We start from the raw sequence: 25,659 nt of genomic DNA, 5'->3' as shown, positions 1-25,659 counted from the left end.
AGTGCAAAGGGCGGCCACTAGAGGGAACCCAAGAGTTGGAACTCAATCAGAGACGATTCTGTTCGGCGTCGGGGTTGTATCCGGTGTGGCTTAGTGGATAAAGCATCAGCACGTAGAGCTGAAAACCCGGGTTCAAATCCCGGCGCCGGAGAGAATTTTTCTCCGTTCCATTACTCTTCCATCGTATGATGACGCAGAATATCTGCATGGAAATATCATATGTACTTCGGTACATTGAAATAATATATGATATGCGTAAATCACGAAGTGATTTAAGACGGCGCTTATTCCGTCGGACCCCGGCCAACTAGTCACTCATAACGAGTGCACCTGAGCACATGTGTGGACTTCGGTCCGATGTTCATAGACATCTATGACGTAGTGCAAAGGGCGGCCACTAGAGGGAACCCAAGAGTTGGAACTCAATCAGAGACGATTCTGTTCGGCGTCGGGGTTGTATCCGGTGTGGCTTAGTGGATAAAGCATCAGCACGTAGAGCTGAAAACCCGGGTTCAAATCCCGGCGCCGGAGAGAATTTTTCTCCGTTCCATTACTCTTCCATCGTATGATGACGCAGAATATCTGCATGGAAATATCATATGTACTTCGGTACATTGAAATAATATATGATATGCGTAAATCACGAAGTGATTTAAGACGGCGCTTATTCCGTCGGACCCCGGCCAACTAGTCACTCATAACGAGTGCACCTGAGCACATGTGTGGACTTCGGTCCGATGTTCATAGACATCTATGACGTAGTGCAAAGGGCGGCCACTAGAGGGAACCCAAGAGTTGGAACTCAATCAGAGACGATTCTGTTCGGCGTCGGGGTTGTATCCGGTGTGGCTTAGTGGATAAAGTATCAGCACGTAGAGCTGAAAACCCGGGTTCAAATCCCGGCGCCGGAGAGAATTTTTCTCCGTTCCATTACTCTTCCATCGTATGATGACGCAGAATATCTGCATGGAAATATCATATGTACTTCGGTACATTGAAATAATATTTGATAGGATATGTCATTTTGATAGATATGTCAGAATTGAATACTTTTATGCTTAAGTTTGTCTTTTTGCACTCTAGAAAAATGAAAAGTACGTATTTAAATTAGCTCCATAACATAACTTAAAAGTATTTATTTCAGTTACTGACTTCACAGCATATGTTTAAGGTGCTACACCTTTACATTACATATTTAAAAGACGTATGAACGTTTTCGTTGGTCTATACATTATTAATCAACATCAAACAACCCAACGTATAATACATTGGCATTTATAATAAAACCATATAAACTTGAAAAATATTCAAATAATTACGTGACACAAACCATGATACATACGTTTCTGAATGGTGGAAATATATATATTATTGTGAAACAGAAATAAGAATATAATAAATGTAATTACTGTAATTTTGCAACTCTTCACATTCATAATACCTTTTATTTTAGTTTTATATTTTATTATTTTTATCACTTTTAAATCATGTCATTTTATTATCTCATATGTGAAGACTTGCATTTATATATATATATATATATATATATATATATATATATATATATATATATATGTGTAAATCAATATTTTTTGTAATCTATACGTGTATTTTAAGTAAGTGACAATCAAGGAAGTCATATAGAATGTCAATGTGTATCACAGCAATGTTGGTTTTTAATATGTCTCATTTTGCATGCCACTAAATATGTTTTGTATTTGTAGATATTATGTAGAGAGCACTGATATTGCTGAAATGTACTTCCTATCTGATGATGTTGGCTTAGACCAACGAAAACGTTCATTAGTCTTTTAAATGTGTAATGTAAAGGTGTAGCACCTTAAACATATGCTGTGAAGTCCGTGACTGAAATAAATACTTTTAAGATACAATTTAGACTTCTCTGAAAATTAAAAATGAATCGCAAAAAAAGAAAAAAAAAAAATCCATAACATAACATAATTTGAATAATATAAGTATCCTTTTGACCATAAATTGTGGGATGAACTTATTTAATTAAATTCAGAGTTATGTAGATATGCTACTAGATGGTTTGGCATCTGACGCATACAAAATCTTAAAGCTTGTCTCCAATGAAAAAGCCAAGAAAACTTACAGAAAAGTTTATTGTAAGTATGAAAAGGTGTCAAGTAAAACTGTCTAATCATATGAACATGGTGTAAAATGAAACAAATATGCTTTTCCAAGCTCTCAATGAACTATTCAATCCAGAGGTGGCTGGTCAGAGTTGTGCTGTAAATCCTCAGAAAGGAATAGCAAGGTGTTTCAAGGGATAGCGATGGTAAACAACTACCTATCCTATCCAAATCACATCCCCACCTTCCCGTGTTGCAACCTGTTTCTACTAAAGAGGCTCTGGGGACCAAATCATACACCACAGAGGAAATGCTGAAGTAACAACACTCACTGCAGACCTGCCATATGGCAAACAGGAATATGGTTGGTGCACGTGTCATGACAATCCTCCCTTTGACCAATGGCAGGGGGTGGCTCTCCATACCATATGTGGGTTGAGGAAAGACGATACAACTGCTAACTCACAAAACTGTGGTGTCCATTAACGCTAGCAATACCAAAAGGGAAGCCTCTAAGATCCACTGGTTCAGTTTTTCATTATTAACTCATTGATGAGAGAGAGATGGAACGGAGAAAAATTCTCTCCGGCGCCGCGATTTGAACCCGGGTTTTCAGCTCTCCGTGCTGATGCTTTAACCACTAAGCCACGCCGGATACAATCCCGACACCGTTGAGAATCGTCTCAGATTAAGCTCCATCTCTTGGGTTCCCTCTAGTGGCCGCCCTCTGCACTACGTCATAGATGTCTATGCACGCAGGACCAAAGTCCATACATGTGTAGAGGTGCACTCAGATGAGTGACTGGTTGGCCGGGGTCCGACGGTATGGGCGCCGTCTTTAAATCACAAAGTGATTTATTACGCATATCATATTTATTTTGATGTACCGAAGTACATATGATATTTCCATGCAGATATTCTGCTTTCTCAGATGATGAGAGAGAGATGGAACGGAGAAAAATTCTCTCCGGCGCCGGGATTTGAACCCGGGTTTTCAGCTCTCCGTGCTGATGCTTTAACCACTAAGCCACGCCGGATACAATCCCGACACCGTTGAGAATCGTCTCAGATTAAGCTCCATCTCTTGGGTTCCCTCTAGTGGCCGCCCTCTGCACTACGTCATAGATGTCTATGCACGCAGGACCAAAGTCCATACATGTGTAGAGGTGCACTCAGATGAGTGACTGGTTGGCCGGGGTCCGACGGTATGGGCGCCGTCTTTAAATCACAAAGTGATTTATTACGCATATCATATTTATTTTGATGTACCGAAGTACATATGATATTTCCATGCAGATATTCTGCTTTCTCAGATGATGAGAGAGAGATGGAACGGAGAAAAATTCTCTCCGGCGCCGGGATTTGAACCCGGGTTTTCAGCTCTCCGTGCTGATGCTTTAACCACTAAGCCACGCCGGATACAATCCCGACACCGTTGAGAATCGTCTCAGATTAAGCTCCATCTCTTGGGTTCCCTCTAGTGGCCGCCCTCTGCACTACGTCATAGATGTCTATGCACGCAGGACCAAAGTCCATACATGTGTAGAGGTGCACTCAGATGAGTGACTGGTTGGCCGGGGTCCGACGGTATGGGTGCAGAGGGCGGCCACTAGAGGGAACCCAAGAGATGGAGCTTAATCTGAGACGATTCTCAACGGTGTCGGGATTGTATCCGGCGTGGCTTAGTGGTTAAAGCATCAGCACGGAGAGCTGAAAACCCGGGTTCAAATCCCGGCGCCGGAGAGAATTTTTCTCCGTTCCATCTCTCTCTCATCATCTGAGAAAGCAGAATATCTGCATGGAAATATCATATGTACTTCGGTACATCAAAATAAATATGATATGCGTAATAAATCACTTTGTGATTTAAAGACGGCGCCCATACCGTCGGACCCCGGCCAACCAGTCACTCATCTGAGTGCACCTCTACACATGTATGGACTTTGGTCCTGCGTGCATAGACATCTATGACGTAGTGCAGAGGGCGGCCACTAGAGGGAACCCAAGAGATGGAGCTTAATCTGAGACGATTCTCAACGGTGTCGGGATTGTATCCGGCGTGGCTTAGTGGTTAAAGCATCAGCACGGAGAGCTGAAAACCCGGGTTCAAATCCCGGCGCCGGAGAGAATTTTTCTCCGTTCCATCTCTCTCTCATCATCTGAGAAAGCAGAATATCTGCATGGAAATATCATATGTACTTCGGTACATCAAAATAAATATGATATGCGTAATAAATCACTTTGTGATTTAAAGACGGCGCCCATACCGTCGGACCCCGGCCAACCAGTCACTCATCTGAGTGCACCTCTACACATGTATGGACTTTGGTCCTGCGTGCATAGACATCTATGACGTAGTGCAGAGGGCGGCCACTAGAGGGAACCCAAGAGATGGAGCTTAATCTGAGACGATTCTCAACGGTGTCGGGATTGTATCCGGCGTGGCTTAGTGGTTAAAGCATCAGCACGGAGAGCTGAAAACCCGGGTTCAAATCCCGGCGCCGGAGAGAATTTTTCTCCGTTCCATCTCTCTCTCATCATCTGAGAAAGCAGAATATCTGCATGGAAATATCATATGTACTTCGGTACATCAAAATAAATATGATATGCGTAATAAATCACTTTGTGATTTAAAGACGGCGCCCATACCGTCGGACCCCGGCCAACCAGTCACTCATCTGAGTGCACCTCTACACATGTATGGACTTTGGTCCTGCGTGCATAGACATCTATGACGTAGTGCAGAGGGCGGCCACTAGAGGGAACCCAAGAGATGGAGCTTAATCTGAGACGATTCTCAACGGTGTCGGGATTGTATCCGGCGTGGCTTAGTGGTTAAAGCATCAGCACGGAGAGCTGAAAACCCGGGTTCAAATCCCGGCGCCGGAGAGAATTTTTCTCCGTTCCATCTCTCTCTCATCATCTGAGAAAGCAGAATATCTGCATGGAAATATCATATGTACTTCGGTACATCAAAATAAATATAACTCATTGAGTATTTCGAATAGAATTAAAAAAAATTTGTTGCCAGTTGGACCATAAACTGACAAACTATGAAACAATTTTAAACGTATTTTCATAAAAAATAATAAAAAATTACAAACTTGTTATGGGCCTTGGAGCCTCCCCACCCCCATTTGTAAAATAAAGGGTCGGAAAATTCAAGTTTCTTTTTAAGTTCTATTTTATTTTCCAATGTTGTTTGAATGTTTAAAATAGCTATTTTTCATCAGCAATGGTGTTAACAGCTGTCGGGTTTTTATTACAATTTCCTGCTTATTATGAGAACTTGTCTTGCTCATATTTTCTGTTCATAGGCATAGCCAGATAGTTAGGTCGGTGTGTGTTAAAAGATGTTATGTTTTATTTAACGACACTCGCAACTGCAGAGGTTATATCTGCGTCGCTGGATGTGCACACTTAAATGCCATCCACCTGGCCCGGGATCGAACCCGCAATGTTGGGCATAGAAGGCCAGCGCTATACCAACTCGCCAACCAGGTCGACATGTCGGTGTGTGCAATTCGTGAAACCTCCATGGAGAGATACTCAATGTCTTAGATGAATCAGATACAGAAACAAGTGAAGCTGAGGAGAACATTGAAGAAGTTGGATGTTGGATTGCCTGATTCTGAAGTTGAAAATGAGGACACATACAATGTGTTAGTGGAGAAATCTATACATCAAAATCTGGACGAGTATATGTTACACAACCTCGAGCACGATCCTCATGCCCTGTGCAGAATAATGTACGTGAAAAAATGGGATTTCGTAGACAGGGGAAAATAAATTCTATGACGGAATGGATACAGATGTTCCTTACACCACATATCATGGACTTGATAAAAGTTCACTCCAGTGAAGAAGCTTCTCGTCTAGGTACAACACACACTGAAGAAACTGAGTTGTTTACCTACGTTTGAATTGAAGCCTATTGAGAATTCTGAATGCAACGTAACAGACCACTTTTACACCTCAGAGGATCTTGCAGAAACATTGTGGACGATTTCTACCTCATCCTTGTAAGCGCTCTGAGGTCAAATAGAAGACTGAAGAATTGAAGGCTACAAAGGGACAAACTCATTTCTCGTTGCTTTCTCCAAACGAGGGACAAGAGTACAGCCGGCACTGTGGATCGGGTTCCGGCATAGCAGGATGGAAAGAGCACTTGGCACGCCAAGCTGCAGGTCCTGGGTTCGATTCCATGTGCCGGAACGAATTTTTCTCCCCTAATAAGTATCTCTGTGATGACTACATAAAGTCATTGACATTCAGAAGGCGATGGCGTGGTCCTCTAATAAGAATATAAGTATATATAACCTACCCTGAAGCTAACAAACCACTAGTTACGCTCGTCTCAACTCTCGTATGACAGAAACTAAAAAGACTGCTTTTGATGTTTTGTGTAAAATAATTATAATATGAATTCTGAATCTTGTATGTAATGTTTCGTGAATTACAACAAATAAATAAGATTTACAGTCTTAATTAATCGATATAAGAACAAAATATCATATTTTGAAAAAATAAAATAAATACTTTATTTGTGGGTCTGAGAGCCTCCCCCCCCCCCACTCCATTGGTAATGCAGGTTACTGTTCTCCAACCAGGAGATCAACAGTGAAAGGAATGTGCTTACTATTGCGTCGTCTATTGGAACGAAGTAGATAAATAATATTACCGTTATAATGTCAGTTTAAAAATCATGTTCTCTCCTGCATATGTTATTTCCTGTATGAAGAGATTAAAAGACCAGGAGATTAACTGTGATCTAATTTTGTAACTAGGGTACTGTCATTCCCTGGAGACTTTCTCGTGGTTGGAGCACAGTACAGATTATGGGTTGGTATTGCTAGGGTTAATAAACGATTGTAAACTGCTGATGAAATGCTTCCCAAAGCAAAAAAATTTCGGAGTAATAGTCCGCCATTTGGAACTCTGGGAAGGGACTCCAATGGGACACATATATTCAGTGAAAATATTACAATGAAACTCAAGAAGTTTCAGCCCTAACAAGAAAAACAGAACTCGGAAGACTACCATACAGAGAAAGAATAGACCAGTTTGGCATAATGGAAGCCAACATATCAGAAGATCAAAAGATATATTACAACAAGTAGCAAGTGGAATTTTAATTTGAATCAAAGCAAATATAGTGTCAACATTTAAAACTGAAACAGAAATTAAGCAGACAGATAAAATATAATTTGGAAAATTACAACAAAGGAAGAACAAAGAACATTTCACAATATCCTATTTATACACAATCCCCAACAATGTACCCAACTTGGATTTCTTAGAAACTACAAATAGAACTACATTAACGGAAACTTCAACGCACATTCGAAATTACGAAGTTATGTAGATACCAATGACACAGAAGAATTAATATATCTACCATAAAGAACACCACCACACAGGTACCATTACTAATCCTGATCGAAAGCATAAATATTACGCACCGTTGAATTTTAACCCAGATTAGCTTGTCTTCATGACAAGAATTGCTTCTATTTCTTCAATATTCTTGTACACGAAGGGACAGCAGATGAGCCGCTCAACTGTGTGACATATTTTATTTTATTATTATTATTATTATTATTATTATTATTATTATTATTATTATTATTATTAAGTTGACATAGTACTTTTTGCAGATACGGAAGATGGCTTACAACAATCTATTTATCAACTTCAACTCTTAGCCAAGTAGTATGATATGAAAGTCTCTACAAATAAAACAAAAGTTATGGCTTTTAAAGGAAGATTACCTGTTTGTAACAAAACCTATGTTTATAATAACATCGTTGAACAAGTTTCCTCATTCAAATACTTAGGATAGCATGTTAGTTATGACAATAAAATTGATATACCTATCACTTAAAATTCAAAATTATAATAAGTCCATCGGAACCATTAATAGAGTTTTTAAACCATCTTTAGTGCAAAGACATACAAGAATAAGAGCTTATAAAACCTTAGCGAGACCAATGCTTACCTATGGGAGTGAAGCTTGGACTATATGTAAGAGAGACATGAGCAGAATAACAGCTAGCGAAATGAGGTTCATGAGAAGAACAGCTGGATACACAAAGTTAGACAAAAAGAAAATAGTAGATATCTTCAAGAACTTCAAATCTCTTCGGTTATGGATCATATAACTAAATATTGAAATAATTGGCAGCAGCACCTTCAGTGAACGGATCAATCCTGCGTCCCTCGTCAGATTTTGAATTACCATCCAAGAGGAAAGAGATCTTTAGGAAGACCACTCAAACGATGGCACGAGACAGTAACAGGCCACCAGGCCTAATACATGGAAGGAAGATGATGGGATGATGATGATGATGATTATTATTATTATTTTCTAAAAACTACTTCTTAATAAAGTTGGAAGACTTCCAAACCTTCTGTTTGTTTTGTATGGACCTTTATATATTTTTGAAACCATCGTTCATTGTCTAGCATAGTAATTGCTAGATCAGTAACAAGACAATAAAAATTCTGTAAACTTAAAAATAAGGACGTTATGTTTTATTTAACGACGCTCGCAACTGCAGAGATTATATCAGCATCGCCGGATGTGCCGGAATTTTGTCCCGCAGGATTAAAAATAAGTTTGACCCTAAGTAAAATCTCCATGTATTTGAGATAATTTTCTGTTCCCTACAAGAAATTCATATTCGCGAATTGTTATTTTATTTCAAATCTAAAATGAAAACCACCTAAGTTGAGAATGTTATGGAAAAAGGAAAGCGATGAACAAAAGTCGGAACTGTCCATAGGTCTGACATACTTAAAATTGCACTACTGGTATACCATATGTATTTCAAACTATAGCACATAGGGAATTAACATTGTATAAAAACTTGAAATGGCATTTCATGCAGCTGGCAATGTGTAATAAATTATTACCATAGTCTAGTACAGACAGTCACAGAGCTCAATACGTAGGCAATATGCATCCAATGACAGTTGAACTTTAGTTGCTAGCCATTAGGATCACTACTATCGCCTCATCACAGACAATGCGAAATAGTACTGGCACAATCTTTTGTTCCTAGTAGCCTACTCTCAATTGCTAACTGCTTGGAGCACTGTATGGCGACAAATGAAAAACAGCACCTCAAGCTTCGTGACTATATGCTATTAGACTGTGTTATTACCTAGGCCTTGTAGAAAAGAAGACTATGTACTGATTATTGCCAATGTACCATACATGATACTCTGACAACTTATCATCGGTTTCAGGTTAGGTGATTCAAAATAACTATATCATGATGTTACTATTATATTTTCAGTTGTTTATTTCATTGAAACATTTATTTGTCATTGTATTAGTTCTTTTTTACAAAGACACAAATAAACAACAATGTTAGCCATATTATTAAGTTTAAACAAGTCTGAAGGAAGGAATCCAGTAAATAGGTATTTACATTTCTCAAAGAATTGTTTCCATAAAGTTCAATACAGAAAATCATTTCTTCTGTAGTATAATAATAACCCATTATTTCAAGAATAATGTCATGAAACAGAATTTAAGCTGGCAATAATCAGTAGACAGTCTTTTTTTTACAACGCCTACTAATTTATTACACATGACCAGCTACACAAAATTTCACTTTCAACTTTTTATGTATCGATTTCTTATGGAAATGTTAATTCCCTATGCACTATAGTTTGAAATAAACACGGTATATGTATATTGACAATGAATTACTTACATCAACTTCAGTTTTCACCACAGCAGAGCTATTAGGCACTGGTGTGATGTCCTCAACCCTTATCTCTGAATTGGTATCATAACTCTGTTCCACGCAGTCTCTGTTCATGCCAGTCACTTCCAGATGCGATAAATTCCCTTCCTACAGAACAAATGATATCGTGAATAATTTTATTACCTATTAAAGGTCACTTGATGTATAATAGCAGCCCGTATAGTTCTGTATGGCAGTAACAGGTTAATTGTCAACAAAGGCAACAAATTAGTACAGAAAATTGAAGGCAGAATAAGAACAAGATCTTAAAGGACAGTGATATAGAAACAAATGCTAGGGACGTGGTTAAAGCAAACGAATGCTAGGAAGGTGATAAAAAAAAGAAATGCTAGAAAGATGATAAAATTATAGCAATAAGTAGCTATGATACACTGAAACACATACTTTCGTACTGTACTGTTTTATTGGTTAATAGCAATGTGACGTAATAAAATTATAATAGTCTATAATGAATAAAGTTTCCTTAATTCTTTTTCAATTACTTTTTGTCTCCCTAGCACTAAGTCACTATAATACATACAGCATACGTTCAACTATAGAACTGAGATAGAGACAGTGCAGCAGGGAAAAGTAACTTCGTTCAAATTTTGTAAGAGTCAATATAACACAGCATATGTTCAGCTGTTTACAGGGATAGTGGTAGAGAAAGTGAGAATCCATGGAGACTTTGCCCAGCAGGAGTGCGGTTTCAAGAACTGCTCTCTGAGCTCCATATCCATTTACCATCAGTTCGCACATTGGATATACCACCACTGCACCGTGGATTATGCGACGTCCCATGTTTGATGTAAGTCTGAGCCAATGTTTTAAGAATTATGCACCAGCATTTGTTTATAGACTTCGTTTTAGTGAACTTTTATCACGATATCCAAATTATTCATGAATTTTTACTGACAGATCCCGGATAAATGATTAAGTAGGTTGTTCCTTCGTTACAAATGGAGAGATATTTAAATACAGACTAAGCCAATATACTAGTGTTTTTACTGCTGAACTCTATGCTTTTTACAGAGCTTTGTTGTTTTTAATTAGGCAACCCCGGGGCAGATTCCTTATCTGTTCCGATTCTTTAAGTGCTATTCAGTTCTTGCAGTCTTTTAGTTGTGATGATCTGCTTGTGTTAAGAGTTCAGGAGCTGTTCCACACTCTCCTTAGCTCTGTTTATGAGATTGGAGTAGTGTGGATCCCTGGTCATGTAGGAATTCCAGGAAATGAGGCTGCGGATGCTGCACTGAATGGCTTTCTGGTATATTGGCGCGAGAGGTGGCAGGACATTCGAAACTACTTGAAATATAAAATATGGTGGCAATGGGAAGGAGAATGGTCTGCACAAGAGGGAAACAAATTACGAAATATAAAGAAGAATGTTCGAGTTTGGGATACGTCCACAAGAGCGTCACAACACAAGGAGGTTTTACTCACCCGGTTGAGGACTGGCCACTGTCATCTGGCACATGGCCATCTCCTATGGCGAACCTCAGCCAGAGTGTGATATGTGGTGGAAAATTTTTTATTGCATTGCCGAAAATATGACTGTGTCCGTTGGTAATATGGACTTCGGCCAACACTACGTGACGGTCTTGGAAATTATTTTAATTGTACAAATGCAGTTCTGAGATTTTTTATCGAATACAGGACTGGATAAAGTGATATAGTTTTTTATTGACCCGTTTTACTTATCCTCTGGACCCTTTACATCCGGAGGTTACATTTGTTGTCTTAAATTTGATTTTACATTGTGGACATTTCGGACTTTACACATCCGGATATTTTATAAAATTTTTTAGTTTTTGAAATGTGATACACAATTTATCTCTTGTGTCCTTAGTTTTATTATTTTATTTCTTCCTTTGGTCGTAGAATTTCTCACTTTTATGATTCTGTAGAAATCACCTTATGTATACTGCATTTGTGTACCTCGTTTTACTGTGACAACGCTATTTAGTTCATTTGGCACTCTGATTATTATATTATTTATGTCTTTGTTCTGTTAAGAATTTTAGATAAGGGCGCAAATAGCCAAAGTAGCTGAGGCACCGTTTTTAACTACTACTACTACTAGCCAAAGTAGCTGAGGCGCCCTTTTTAACCACCACCGCCACCACCACCACAACCACCACCACCACCACAACCACCACCACCACAACCACAACCACAACCACCACCACCACCACCACCACCACCACCACCACCACCACCACCACCACCACCACCACCACCACCACCACCACCACTACTACCACTCCCCTCACCTCCATGCTGGGACTCCCTGGTATCTTTTAAGATGCGAAAAAGAGACTATTGTGAGGCAGAAACATGGACATTACGACGAAGTGAAGAGAAGCAAATAGAAGCATTTGAAATGTGGATAAGGAGAAGAATGGAACATGTAAAGTGGACAGACAGAATATGAAATGAAGCAGTGTTGGAAAGAGTGGGTGAAGAAAGAATGATGCTGAAACTGATCAGAAAGAGGAAAAGGAATTGGCTGGGTCACTGATTACGAAGAAACTGCCTTCTGAAGAATGCACTGGAAGGAATGGTGAACGGGAGAAGAGTTCGGGGCTGAAGAAGATATCAGATGATAGATGACATTAAGATATATGAATCATATAAGGAGACAAAGTGGAAGGCAGAAAATAGGATAGAAGAAAGCTGGGTTTGCAGTGAAAGACCTGCCCTAGGGCACAACGCTGAATTAATGAATGAACGAACGAACGAACGAACGAACGAACGAACGAATGAATGAATGAATGAATGAATGGGAAACAGTTAATAAAATTCGAGACTCTTAATATGTCTGATATAATTAAAAATGCACTACTGGTATATGTGTATACCGACAGTGAACCACTTACATCTACTTCAGATTTCACCATAGGAAAGCTGATAGGAATTGCTGTCGTGTCTTCAACCCTTATCTCTGATTTGATATAGTAACTCTGATCCACGCATTCTGTCTTCACGCCAGACACTTTCAGATGTGATAAATTCTGTTCCTAAAAAAGAATCGTAAATAATTTTATTCGCTATTTTAAAGATGACTTGATTGGTAACTGCTGGAAAATCTGGTTGTACGTGAAAGTATGTGACTAACTTTCAGCACCTCACCTGAGTACAATTATATCTTAGAAATTATAATTCAAAACAAAATGTTACAAAGTACAGAGCAAAATCTCTCTCTCACATGAAATCCAAAGTGGAACCAAACGGTTTTTGAACATTCCCTCCGACAACAAAAAAAAAAAACGTTACAGAACATACTTGGCTTGTGGAGGTAGTCGTCCTGGATGTTACATCCGTCCTGGTTGTTGATGCCATCATCCCAGAAGTTGGTACAGGATCTGGCCCAGATATTGCAGAGATAGATAGTGCAACCATCCCGGATGTTGATGTAGCATCTGTCCTGGATGTTGCAGAGGGAGATGATGCCACCATTCCAGAAGTTGGTATTGCAACCATACCGGATGTTGCAGAGGGAGATGATGCCACCATTCTAGAAGTTGGTACAGCAACCATACCGGATGTTGATGTAGCATCCATCCTGGATGTTGAAGATGGAGATGATGCCACCATTCCAGAAATTGGTACAGCAACCATAACGGATGTTGATGTAGCATCCATCCTGGATGTTGCAGAGGGAGATGATGCCACCACTCCAGAAGTTGATACAGTTGCTGTAGCATCCGTCCTGGATGTTGCAGAGGGAGATGATGCCACCATCCCAGAAGTTGGTACAGCAACCATACCGGAAGTTGATGTAGCATCTGTCTTGGATTTTGCAGACGTAGATAGTACAACCATCCTGGATGGTAGTATAGCATATGCTTTGCCTTTTGCAACCACCACAGGGGCAGCAATGTCCCCATCGTGAAGTTCTTCATATGCTCCTTTGACATTTGAAACCTGATACAAAATCAATCATTAATATTTTCATAAGTATTAAAAACTCCAGACCTGCTTATACAGTATTTACATACTCACCACATTATGATCTTTTACGTGCTGCATGATATATCTTTCCACTCTGACAATTTTTCCGCATAATTTGCATAAAAATCTTCGTGCGTTGTGAGATTCTTTTTTATGCCGTGCTAAACAGTGTTTGGACGAATAGTCTTTTCCACAAATACCACATTTGTACCCTATTGCACTGTGCTTGTCCTTCACATGTGCTCTCAATTTCCATTTATGTGAAAATGTTTTGTCACAAGTGTCACATTTGAACTCCATTTCTATAAGCAGTTAATTGCATAAAGATCTCATCCACATCTGACTCCAGCTCCTTCAATACTTCATGTTTCCTCTTTTCTTTTAGTTCTCTGTTGAAAACAAATGTAGTCATGAACATTAACGCTCTATGTAAACGTCATTCAATTTCAAAACAAACAATAACAATATGCTTACCGCTTTTAAATTGGGACAAGTTTCAGCACCTCTCCCGCCAAAATCAATTTTTTTTTTTTTTTGCTTTTTTGTCTCCTCCTCCACAGTTATTTCTTTTTCCACGCTTTCCGCAAATACAGCCATACTTCATACGAGTTTTGCTAAAAAAAAAAGTATACTTACCAGTTTGTAGTTGGGGCAAGTGTCGACACATCTCTCCTGATAAAATACACTTACTGATTTGTTGTTGAGGCAGGTGTCGACACATCTCCCCCGATAAAATCTCTTTCCTTTGGATTTTTACTTAGTCACCATTCACAGCTACACTTTCGGATTTCTGCACAAAAATAAAACACAAATATCACCATTATGTATATAATATATTTTTAGATTAGAAATAATTAATGAAATAACCAACTGCACTCACCTCTTTGTAAGTGATGCAGCTCGAAACACACAATTGAGCCACACATGCAAACTCCATTTTTGGGATCAGTACATTCAATGAGGTGTTCCCCCACTACCCAAACGGGTATTGCGGAAATGTCTCTTCATGCGTCGCAAGTGAATTTATAAACAATATTTCTGTATTACTACATGGCAACACTAGACAATAATCAATATGAATCTGATTGACATCATGTATTTTCCTCTTAAGCTTGATGTATATTTTTCCCGTATTGTTTATGACGTTACACTTGCCTCTAATTTCATATGGATCATCGAACCATTCATTGTTCAAACTCATCGGATATGAATACGTCACCTCAAAGGGTGCATTGCCATGTTCCTCCTTTTCTATCAATGGTATCTCAGCAGCTGGTGCCTCGACGTTTCCCACAGTAGTACTGTCCATGACTCTGGATCACTCTCTTATACCACCAGGTTTTATACTAATGCGAAAAAAAAAATCTATTTATCGTCTTCGTGGGAGAGCCAATCAATCGATTCACCATCTGGGTTCAAGGTCTTGGACCTACGCGAAGAAAAAACGACTGTGGCAGTCGATATTCACAGTATCGCATGCATTGGAATGCTACACACATGTGCGAATCGGATGCGGACGAGGAAATATTATGATAAGGTCGAACACATGTCAGTACGCGAACACAGCATCATCATCTCTCGAGGTCACTGCTGCCTAGCAAGACGAAGACCAATGACTACCGTAGAAGTGGGTAAAGTCAATCAGTGGGTGTAAAATCGATCATTTGCGATTTTTATTGAAAATTATATATTTTCTCAGTTACTTGTTAAAATTTTGTTATGCTGACTTTATTGCCTTACATTGTAAATGTAAGCTAGAGGGACAACAAAAAGCCTGCGCATGCCAACAATGGGAACATAGTGTAATTACCGTTGAAGTGAAAATTGTTTTTCTCAACTTTTTCTCTTAAATGAAAACAAAGTCTTACAAACTCTAAATTATAGTCAGCAGTGAAAGGAGACAGGAAGTATACGTAAGTACTTTTCGTTGAGATTGTATCCTGAAATAATAGTTTTGCAGTTCGTACATGTTAGTATTGAAACTTATACCTTTGTAAGGTTAAGTCGATCATGCCATCGACCTAGTCGAAACAGATAGGACCAGCAGGAAGAATAAATTGTTCACCGAAATACCTCCAACTAACACTTATAAACAGAAAAGTGTCATAGTATAGCTTATATTGATGGGATAGTGGGGAAAGAGGAAGACGAAATTATGGTGAATTTCTTGCGTAAGAGAAGCACTGCCAAAGGAACATATTTTGTACACCCCTCTGTACCTGACTATGGGAACAACGTAGTTTCTAAAGTGACATGAGGAGGGGAAGATTTCAAATAACATCTGATATAAACCTAAGCAATGTTGAATTCCATTTTAGATTATAATTGAAGGGTGGTATTTCAATGTAAATGTTGAATTCTTAAATCTTTGTTTGTTGGTATGTGAAGTATTAAAATGTGTTTTTATGTTTTATAAGTTGGCAATCATAGTCACGATTGTACAGTGGAGACCTATAGGCCTAATTGTATTGAATAGTAAGATCACAGTAACAAAAGATACACTATATAATCCTATAGGCACATATTGAAGATCATTATTGTTTTTAGATCCCTTATAACAAATAAAATATATGTAATACACTTAATTTGTTTTTTAAAAACATAAACAGTGATCGACTTTACTCCGCAATATTTTAAAATCGATCTTAAACTAAAAATTCAATGGTGATTGACTTTACCCTATTTAAGCAGGTAACTCCGATCACAAGTCAAATAAAAAAAACAGTTTTTTTATAGATTGTAATTCTATTCTTGTAATGTGTCTTCATAAGTGAAGAATATGACGACAAAATGCTATTCTCTGAGGAACTTCGCCCCATTGCATAACCTCAATATCTTTGAAAAACGGCAAAATTTTGATCGACTTTACCCTCTTCTACGGTATGCGGGTGGGAGGTCACGCGACACACACGGAGACACAAGTCTCGACATGCAACATGCTACGAAATTACTCCCGCAATAAATTCAAATTGACGGGAACCATTACTAAAAATTATTATATCACAGTGCACACGAACAAACATCTAATAACAAAATTAACCCTATTACCAATCAATAAATTCAAAATGGCCGCGATCACACGCAATGCATCATTAAATTTTAACGAAAACAATTAATAACCCCAACTCCCTAAATTCAATAATCAATCATAACACACAACCCACAGCTAAGGCACACCCCCATTAACCAATCACAGCGAAAGCCACGCCCCAGACCACATCCACGTGCCTACAACTCGTCACGTAACCTACAATCTCACCACGTCCATCTCCAACCACCTACTACCCTTCAACCTGTGACGTCACCGCCATGTGTTATCTATTTAACTGAACGCCAGATTCTAGTCACGCTGAACAAATATTACTTGTAAGAATAGTAAATACTGGCACCTCTGATGTAGCAGTACGATAATTTCTTGGATTTTATCTATTATCAGACATATCAAGGGAAGGTTTTATGTATTTATCTATTAAGTGAACACTTGCAAGATTATGAATAAAATATTCAAAATATGCGTGGACAAGGGTATGATAATGGTGTAAATATGCGTGGTAAGCACAACGATCTGCAAAACAAAATTAAGAATAAAGTAACATTAGAGAAACAGTTTATTTTTCTAACATTATCTAAGAATTGTACACATTTTTCACTGCTTCCACTTATAGTTGGGATATACTGAAAAATAATATGACCAGGTTAACACTAAAGTCTGTACGTGATACAAGATGAGAGAATAGAATAAAAGCAATGCGACCTCTCAGAATGCAATCAAATGAAGCCTTGAAAACATTAAACGACTTAATAGTTCATAATTCCAGAGACATGAAAACAAAGCACATAGCTCAGTGTTTGTTAGATCTGGTTGCATCTCTCAAGTTCATTTGCTCAATTGTTATGTGGAACAATATTCTGTCAAAATTTGATGTCGTAAGCAAGATGTTGCAGTGGCCTGAATCCAACATAAATTAATTCCTTAAAGCTCTGAGGACACTTCTTAAATTTAAAAAATGAAGTCAGATGTAATAAAGCATTTAATACATATATTAGTCCTGCGAAAGTTTTAGCCAAAAATGTTAATGTAGTATCCGAATTTCCAGTTGTAAGGAGCAGGACTAAAGTACGCTACTTAGATTATGAAAGTTCTGACAAAGAAATAAAAGATCTAAAAGAAATGTTTAGAATACAATTTTATCTAATAATTGTTGACACTGCATTACATTGCATTAAAGAAAGATTTGAAAATCTGAATGATTGTAATAGTATAAGTATTTAAATTTCTTTGTGAATTGAGAGAAATAATAGGATGAAATTAAAAAATGTTGCTCTGATTTAGATGTTTCCCTTCAAATTAATAAAGAAACTGCTAATCTTAAAGTTGTTGATAGTCCTAAGCTCTTCAATGAGCTGATAACATTCAGAACTTTGAGTAATGGCAATGATGGCGTTTCAGAAACTGGTCTATTAAAAGACTTGACCTACATTACGCAAAATAACTTGACATCATCATTTCCTAATCTATTTGTGCCTTTTGAAACTTTTCTCACGTTACCTGTAGCATCAGATGATAGGAGTTTTTCAAAACTCAAACTCATTATAATATATTTAAGAACAACGACTCAACAAAGGTTTGATGATTTAAGATTATCAGCTATAGAAACTGAGTTGTTTGAAAAATGAAACTTATCAGATGTTATTGATGAACTGGCAAATAAGGAAGCAAGAAAAGCGCTGTTCTCCTACTGAATAACAGTTGCTTCTGTTCGATACATTTGCTTACATTTTCTGTATTTATAAACTTCAAATAAATACTGTATGTAAAATTGTATATGGATTTTTCTTTGTCAGTTATATGGTTCTGTTACAAAAAAAAAAAAAACATACTAATAGGCTTCCATGGGTTGAGTTAAGCTGTGCGATGTGCATTGTTTTGGGCGGCCAATTATATATAGCATACAGGCGTCTAACAGCCCACAACCGGCCATTATATCTTGTTCTTTCATTTCTGAAATTTGGCAATTCTATCTGATCATAATAAACTATTCTGTGCTGAATATTAAAATCATTAATGTCGTGTCCATATTATAACAATATCCGACTTTTCATGGAATAATTAAGGACCATATATAGCTTATGTTACAGGTAAACATATAGCGTGAGCAATGGATTCAACGTTCAGTGGTAAGGAATGCGACCTTACATTCTGCTATTACGTAATATAACTAGATAAATAGACGTAATGAATGACAAAGAAATTATTATACATCTGGTAAAACCTATATCTGCTACAATAATAACTTTCATGGGGAAAGTAGTGAACGTGGACTCTTAAATACAAAATATCATACATCAATTTGCGAATTATAAATATGAGGTTCAGGCTAACCAACAGATTATAGTAAGAATCAAACTGTCGGCCTACTTTTTCGGTCATCAGGGATGCTGATATTTATCCGTATGAATTGTATTTAGCTCCAGGGGAAAATTGTGTTTTCAAAATACAAGCTATTATAATAATTCTACTGTAGTTCAGTTATCATCACATGTTGCTTAAATGTGGAGGAAGCATTTACAGCTGTGTACAGTAAGTATGATACTTAAATATTACGTACTAGTTCATGACTATTTGGAAGACCAAACTTACTTAACTTTAATTGTTACTTAAAGTTTTTTTATTTCATTTTATGCTTAAGGGACAATGTATTTCACCAACTTAAAATCCCATTAAACTACATTTAAGTTAATTGGTCAACAGTTGGTAATTTTAATTGCATTAACGACATTATTTTCATCATGGCGAGGAGAATAATGCATTCCTTATGTGAAAATGATTTTTCACCAAGGTGGGAGAGGACAATTTTCGAAAGAGAGGATTATTTTAACACACAGGACGAAAAAATATATGTAATTGCGGTTTAGACAAGTAAAATATTATCATTGTATATTTTGAATAGTGCAGAAAGTAATTTAGCATTTCTAAATGATATCTAAGTGCTACATAACACATTAATTATGTAACTTAACTACCTCCGTATATATCGAGTAAACAAGTATGAAAAATGGGTTATATGTATTAATTTCTGTGGGACAGTTTTATGTCTCCGAATTTGTGTTAATATATATTTGAATTGTTCAGTTGTTCTGCTTTTGTACTGCGATGATGTTATTGGGCGCTATTTTGCAGGTTACGAGGTAGGTAAAATTAGAACGGGGGTTTGAGGGGGCCGTTAGCCTACGTTAGCTGAGATTACTTTATGTGAGCTACATTAACATAGATTTGCTTAATTTATGTTCTCAAAATTATTTTATGCATACTGGCATACCTATATTTGAAGTTCGTATTATAGAGAAATTATTAATTATTTCACAAATAATTTGTGTCAGAATACTGTATACTTCAAATTGGGTTCAGAAAGAAATACGCATTTGCGGGAAATAAATATATATGTTTTAAAATTCGGGCGAAAATTCGGCGGGGGTGTGCATCTATACAGGGTCAGCGGCGAAATGGCGCAATAAAAGACATGTTATACACGCTCATTCTTCTTCGCCTTTCTCTGCACCCCGAAACTTCATTTCTACTATCCTGAAACTTATACAAGAGATGAACCTAATCGTAAAACTCCAACGATATGTGATATACTTCGTCACGCATTACGTCTTAAGAAGAAAGACATTCCTCTCCACCACATAACACACAATAACAAAATCCACTACCGTAGACACGAAAATCATCGCAAAACAGACAATTGTAAATAATAACGTTAACAAGACACCCTCACATACCGAAAACTTAACGTCATTTTCCTGCAATAAATCCAAACACCACTCGCTAAACAACAACTTATCCCACTATTCTACTATCGATCTTTTTTTTTAGTAGTTTATTTTACGACGCTTTATCAGCATCTTAGATTATTTAGCGTATGAATGAAATGAAGGTGATAATGCTAGTGGTCCAGCACCGAAAGTTACCCAGCATTTGCTCATATTGAGTTGAGGGAAAACCCCGGAAAAACCTCAACCAGGTAACTTGCCCCGACCGGAAATCGAATCCGGGCCACCTGGTTTCGCGGCCAGACGTGCTAGCCGTTACTCCACAGGTGTGGACTCTACTATTCGCACATACAAATATACAGGGTGTAAAAAACGTATCCAATATTTTAGGAGGTGCTAGTATGCATCAAAACAAGAAAATAATGTCTAATAAACTTGGGTCCTACAACACATACTTTCTGAGATCTGAACACTTGGTCATAGGAGACGCTTACTGTGACGTCCATTCATGGCAATACATTCCTCTGTCCCTCGGCGTAAGGAATCACGCACTCTTTGAAATTCGTTTCAATACGTTAATAAGAAAGTCCCCAGTTAATCTCTATGGTAGCACGTATGGCCCTATTAATCTATCACCAAGAATGCCTGCCCATAAGTTGATTGAAAATCGATGCTGATGCCTTGTTTCTTCAACTGCATGGGGATTTTCATCAGTCTACACATGCTGATTACGAAAATTCACAGCACCATCTCTGCTGAACCCCGCTCATATCCGCAACCAGACTTATGTTTTCAGTATTCCTTGCGACGTATCATTATTCCATGCCAGGTGTGTCAACTACGGTATGATTATCTGGTAGTCTGCTGTATTGTAGTCGACAGTATTAAGAGGAAAACTGGAATCTAAAAACGATCGCCACGCCAATGTTTCGCTCAGTTGCCGTGGTGACACTAGGGGGTGTTAAAGTCCCATTAGACCATTGTCGAGTGACCACACTTTCTATTCTAAACGCTCTGTCTACATTTTCAGCTGAAGTGAACTAGATTGTTGAGTAAATAGTCGGATGTGACGTCAGAAGTTATGATCCAAAGCTACATAATGCATAGCAATCAAGTGCGTAGTAGCAAGTAAACGAAAATGCTTGCTTGATTGTTGACTTGTTCACTAAACATGGACACCTCATCAGGATTTGGGGTTATGAAATCTGAAGATGCTTTAGAAGTGACATAATGTAAATATAATGTAGAATAACACGTTAACTTTAAACACTGACATTGTTACTACCTTCTGTACAATGTTTTAAACATTAGGTGAATGTTACTTATGTTCCGCCCACTATAGACACATAGGCCAATTTTACACTAAACATATTTAGTATAACTTGTTGCTTGTGGGCCATCCCAAACCCCGACCTCCACTTCTAAGAGCGCCAGTCCTTATATACCTGTCAGTCAAGGCCTTCTGACAAATAAAAGCAATTGACAATAGATATCTCAGTCATGACAACCTCATAAAATATCCTATCAATTGAATAATCGATCTTGCTATGTACAAGATAATAATATTATAATAACTGATTTTCTTTGCATTTTTTAAACTCATCATATTAAACAAAGAAATGGAATAACTTCACAAAGCACAAATTAATAAATATATCACGGTTAATACGTTAAATTAACACAATTCTACTCAGTAAACAATTCGCAAAAAAAAAAAAAAAAAAAAAAAAATCTGTGGTTCCAAAGCAAAAAATGAATGTCAACTTTTGGACATAATGAGATTTTGCGATGTATGTTTAGGGTTGCCAACTCTGGTAAATAAAATTACCGGCGATTTTACACTTGCAACAAATTTGCAACCTAACCTAACCAACCTAACATAACCTCATATAATACTATACACCTAATCTAACATAACCTAACCTTTCATATAATGCTACACACCTAATCTACCCTAACTTAACCTAACCTAATCTTTGAGAATACTACACACATAATCTAACCTAACATAACCTCATATAATACTATACATAACATAACCTCAAATAATACCTTTCATATAATGCTACACACCTAATCTAACCTAACCTAATCTTTGAGAATACTACACACGTAATCTAACCAAACATAACCTCATATAATAGGCTACTATACATAACATAACCTCATATAATACCTTTCATATAATGCTACACACCTAATCTACCCTAACCTAACCTAACATGCAACTGTTTTTAAATAATTTCATTCAAACACGATCATTTTTGTCCGGGTAACATAGGCTACATTTTACTGCAAGGATAATTCCTTTAATATGCTTTTTAAATTGATATTGCATCCAATATATCAGTGGTTATCAGCACAGCACACCTTCGTGCTAGCGACTCTTATCCACGAATAAGAGATGTACTAACGTGCATCCGTGGCTGCTGGCGGGTATGCTTTCTCCCTCACCCTTCTGCACTACGGTGCATATTACGAAACACTTCTTACCCGTTACCCATTTCAGCGAGTACTGACGACCACTGAAAAATACGACAATTTGGTCCAGGGAGCATTGTATTTTGGCACAAGGCTGATTTATGTAACATATTTCTAAATTAGTCTTTTAAATACCGGTACATTCTTTAATATAATTTGGTCCAGGGAGAATTCTCTTTCTGGCACAAGGATGAATTATGTAACATGTTTCCAAATTAGACTTTTAAATACCAGTACATTCTTTAATATAATTTGGTCCAGGGAGCATTCTCTTTTGGCACAAGGATGATTTATGTAACATGTTTCTAAATTAGTCTTTTAAATACCGGTACATTCTTTAATATAATTTGGTCCAAGGAGCATTCTCTTTTGGCACAAGGATGATTTATGTAACATGTTTCTAATTATTAGTCTTTTAAATACCGGTACATTCTTTAATAAATCACTGAAAAATAAATGTTAATATAGGGATGTGGCGTGAGTACGAAATTATTAGTATTATTTGGCGCATCATTTTTACGTAACTTAAATAACGACAAATAAAAACTAACATGTCACATAACATTAGTTTAAAAATACAGGAAACAAGCATGAATAATATTCACCATTCTTAATGATTGTGGGATATAAAAAAAAAGTATGGAATAGAAATTACATACAAATGTGCGTGTAATAAACAATAAGCAAACCATCTTCGATTAATAATTTCAAAACAACGTGAATATAGCGTGGAATGTGTAGGGAAATCATTTCTTATATGCTACTCCCAATGTGCATTATTGTTAACGTATGTAAACAAATGAAGATTAACATGGCATATAAACAATATTTGAAGAAAGATAGGAGATATTAAGTAATATTCATCATTCTTAACGATCTTTGGATGGGCAATAACAATGAAATATGCATAAAATAGAAATTACATACAGGTGAGCATATAAAAAACAGTAAGTATAATCATATCTGATTAATAAGCTTAAATCACTCCAGTTTAATGTAAGAGTGGCCTATATCTAACGATGTCTCCCAGCAAATTACTTAATTATTTAAAAACAAAAAAATCGTGTTAGAAGATTATATTTGTGTATTTTCTCTGAAACTATCCATATATTTGTAGGCAGTAGTTTACATTAAATAGCCGAAAATTGTTTTATAGCGCAATATTGGCGATGATAAAAGTGAAATATTCGTTCAGTGGGCGTTGGATACTCTACACTGACCGCTTTGAGACACGGCCTCAGTAACCATAACATAATCCTGGCTAACATTACAATATAACTTGCGAAAACCATTTTATCCACGTAAACTAAATACGTTTATCTATATTAACAGCTGTTAAATCAGTAGAAAATACCAAAATCCCAATTTGCCATTGTCTCTGTATGGACGATATTCCCAAATTTATTATGCAATATTATTATATTTGAAGGCACTGGATATAGTGCAAATCCATCGACATTCAATTTCTCTGGTTACATGATATTTCGTTGCACATGCTTTCATATTGTTTACGACGATTTTTATATATTGTGAGATTACGTCCTCGCTCTCTTCTTAACCTCTATTTCTGACCACATTTTATTGATGTAATACAAGAAAATAAATGAATCCACTATAAAGGCCAATGTCTACATTGACAAGGCACATAGCCTTCATAATTACGATTAAAGTATGACTGAGAAGACTGTGATGACTTAATTGGGAATTAAATTAACTAAATTTATTTTAAATGCGTATTAGTTTGGTGAAATGCAAACGAACTGAAGATAACCTAACTTAAGTTAGTTAAATGATGTGCACTAGTAACATGTTCGTAAAATCGACCTTCAAACCCACAATTGAACGTACATCCAAAATAAGGAATGAGAGCCCGCTAGGATTCCAATTGTCCTATGTTTTCTTATAATGCATACATACACTTACATGTTTAACATTATCTTAAATGTACAAAATTGATACCTACCTTTTCAATAATAAGTATAACACTTCACCAATCGAAACCTCTACTTGGCGTCTTGGCTATGAACGTAAACTTTATCGCCCTAGATACGGCCCAGAGCGAGGATCAAAAGGGCCGTGAAAGAGAGTTGGAGTAGCCCATGGTTGCTATACGTACTACTCGGAACCATTGAAATATTGGGATCACTACTCGGAACAGGTGCTGCTCTGTCACTGTGCCGAAAGGAAGTTACTTCGGAACAGCGTCGCCAACCCTGAGGCTTGACTGGATCGCACAATTTGCCCCACTTATCTTACTTCTAATTGGAGGAGCGTACACTACACAATAATAAAATACGCCTATTTTGATTATTTTATCTGAATTCCCTCCACAGTGTTTTATTTAGACGATTATTTTCAATTCTTGAAAGGAAATAATTGTTAAAAATTAAGTATCAGCACATAAAATGACTCTTTATCACTTTGTCGTCTCCTTATCCTGGGAGGATCCTCAGAAGGATCAACAACAGCAGCAACAGAAAACCTACATCTAGCCCTTTTACATGACAGTTTGTTTCATCAGAGCAAAACCAAGCTTTAAATTAAGGTAAAGATTAATTTTAGGTCCTACAGAATTTATCTGTTACGGTAACAATGAT

At 37.2% G+C, this 25,659-nt stretch overlaps 1 protein-coding gene and 6 non-coding genes across 17 annotated transcripts in view; 4 read left to right on the top strand and 3 right to left on the bottom strand.

The window, feature by feature from the left end:
• LOC138693045 (uncharacterized) overlaps window positions 1-25,198 on the bottom strand; it is a 46,942-nt gene extending 21,744 nt beyond the window's left edge. For 2 of the 11 annotated variants that reach the window (XR_011330215.1, XM_069816584.1), the window contains exons 1-4: window positions 13,859-15,782; window positions 13,139-13,780; window positions 12,733-12,873; window positions 9,821-9,961 (exon numbers count right to left, since the gene is read on the bottom strand). Coding sequence is in view for 10 of the 11 variants with exons in the window: in XM_069816584.1 (XP_069672685.1) it covers window positions 9,821-9,961; window positions 12,733-12,873; window positions 13,139-13,780; window positions 13,859-14,107 (1,173 nt within the window). In the remaining variant the exon portion in view is untranslated. Of the gene's footprint in view, window positions 1-9,820; window positions 9,962-12,732; window positions 12,874-13,138; window positions 13,781-13,858; window positions 15,784-25,025 lie in introns of those variants that run through there. The other 9 variants (XM_069816589.1, XM_069816591.1, XM_069816592.1 and 6 more) reach the window with 9 other exon arrangements.
• On the bottom strand, window positions 3,062-3,133 carry TRNAS-GGA (transfer RNA serine (anticodon GGA)). The gene has a single exon. It is a non-coding gene; the product is annotated as a tRNA-Ser (tRNA).
• Window positions 3,444-3,515, bottom strand: TRNAS-GGA (transfer RNA serine (anticodon GGA)). The gene has a single exon. It is a non-coding gene; the product is annotated as a tRNA-Ser (tRNA).
• Window positions 3,768-3,839, top strand: TRNAS-GGA (transfer RNA serine (anticodon GGA)). Its single transcript has one exon. It is a non-coding gene; the product is annotated as a tRNA-Ser (tRNA).
• On the top strand, window positions 4,150-4,221 carry TRNAS-GGA (transfer RNA serine (anticodon GGA)). Its single transcript has one exon. It is a non-coding gene; the product is annotated as a tRNA-Ser (tRNA).
• TRNAS-GGA (transfer RNA serine (anticodon GGA)) lies at window positions 4,532-4,603 on the top strand. Its single transcript has one exon. It is a non-coding gene; the product is annotated as a tRNA-Ser (tRNA).
• TRNAS-GGA (transfer RNA serine (anticodon GGA)) lies at window positions 4,914-4,985 on the top strand. Its single transcript has one exon. It is a non-coding gene; the product is annotated as a tRNA-Ser (tRNA).
• Window positions 25,199-25,659: the final 461 nt, after the last annotated feature.

This window comes from Periplaneta americana, chromosome 17 (assembly GCF_040183065.1).
Source record: "Periplaneta americana isolate PAMFEO1 chromosome 17, P.americana_PAMFEO1_priV1, whole genome shotgun sequence".
Classification (NCBI taxonomy): domain Eukaryota; kingdom Metazoa; phylum Arthropoda; class Insecta; order Blattodea; family Blattidae; genus Periplaneta; species Periplaneta americana.
This window is presented reverse-complemented; position numbering and strand designations above follow the sequence as displayed.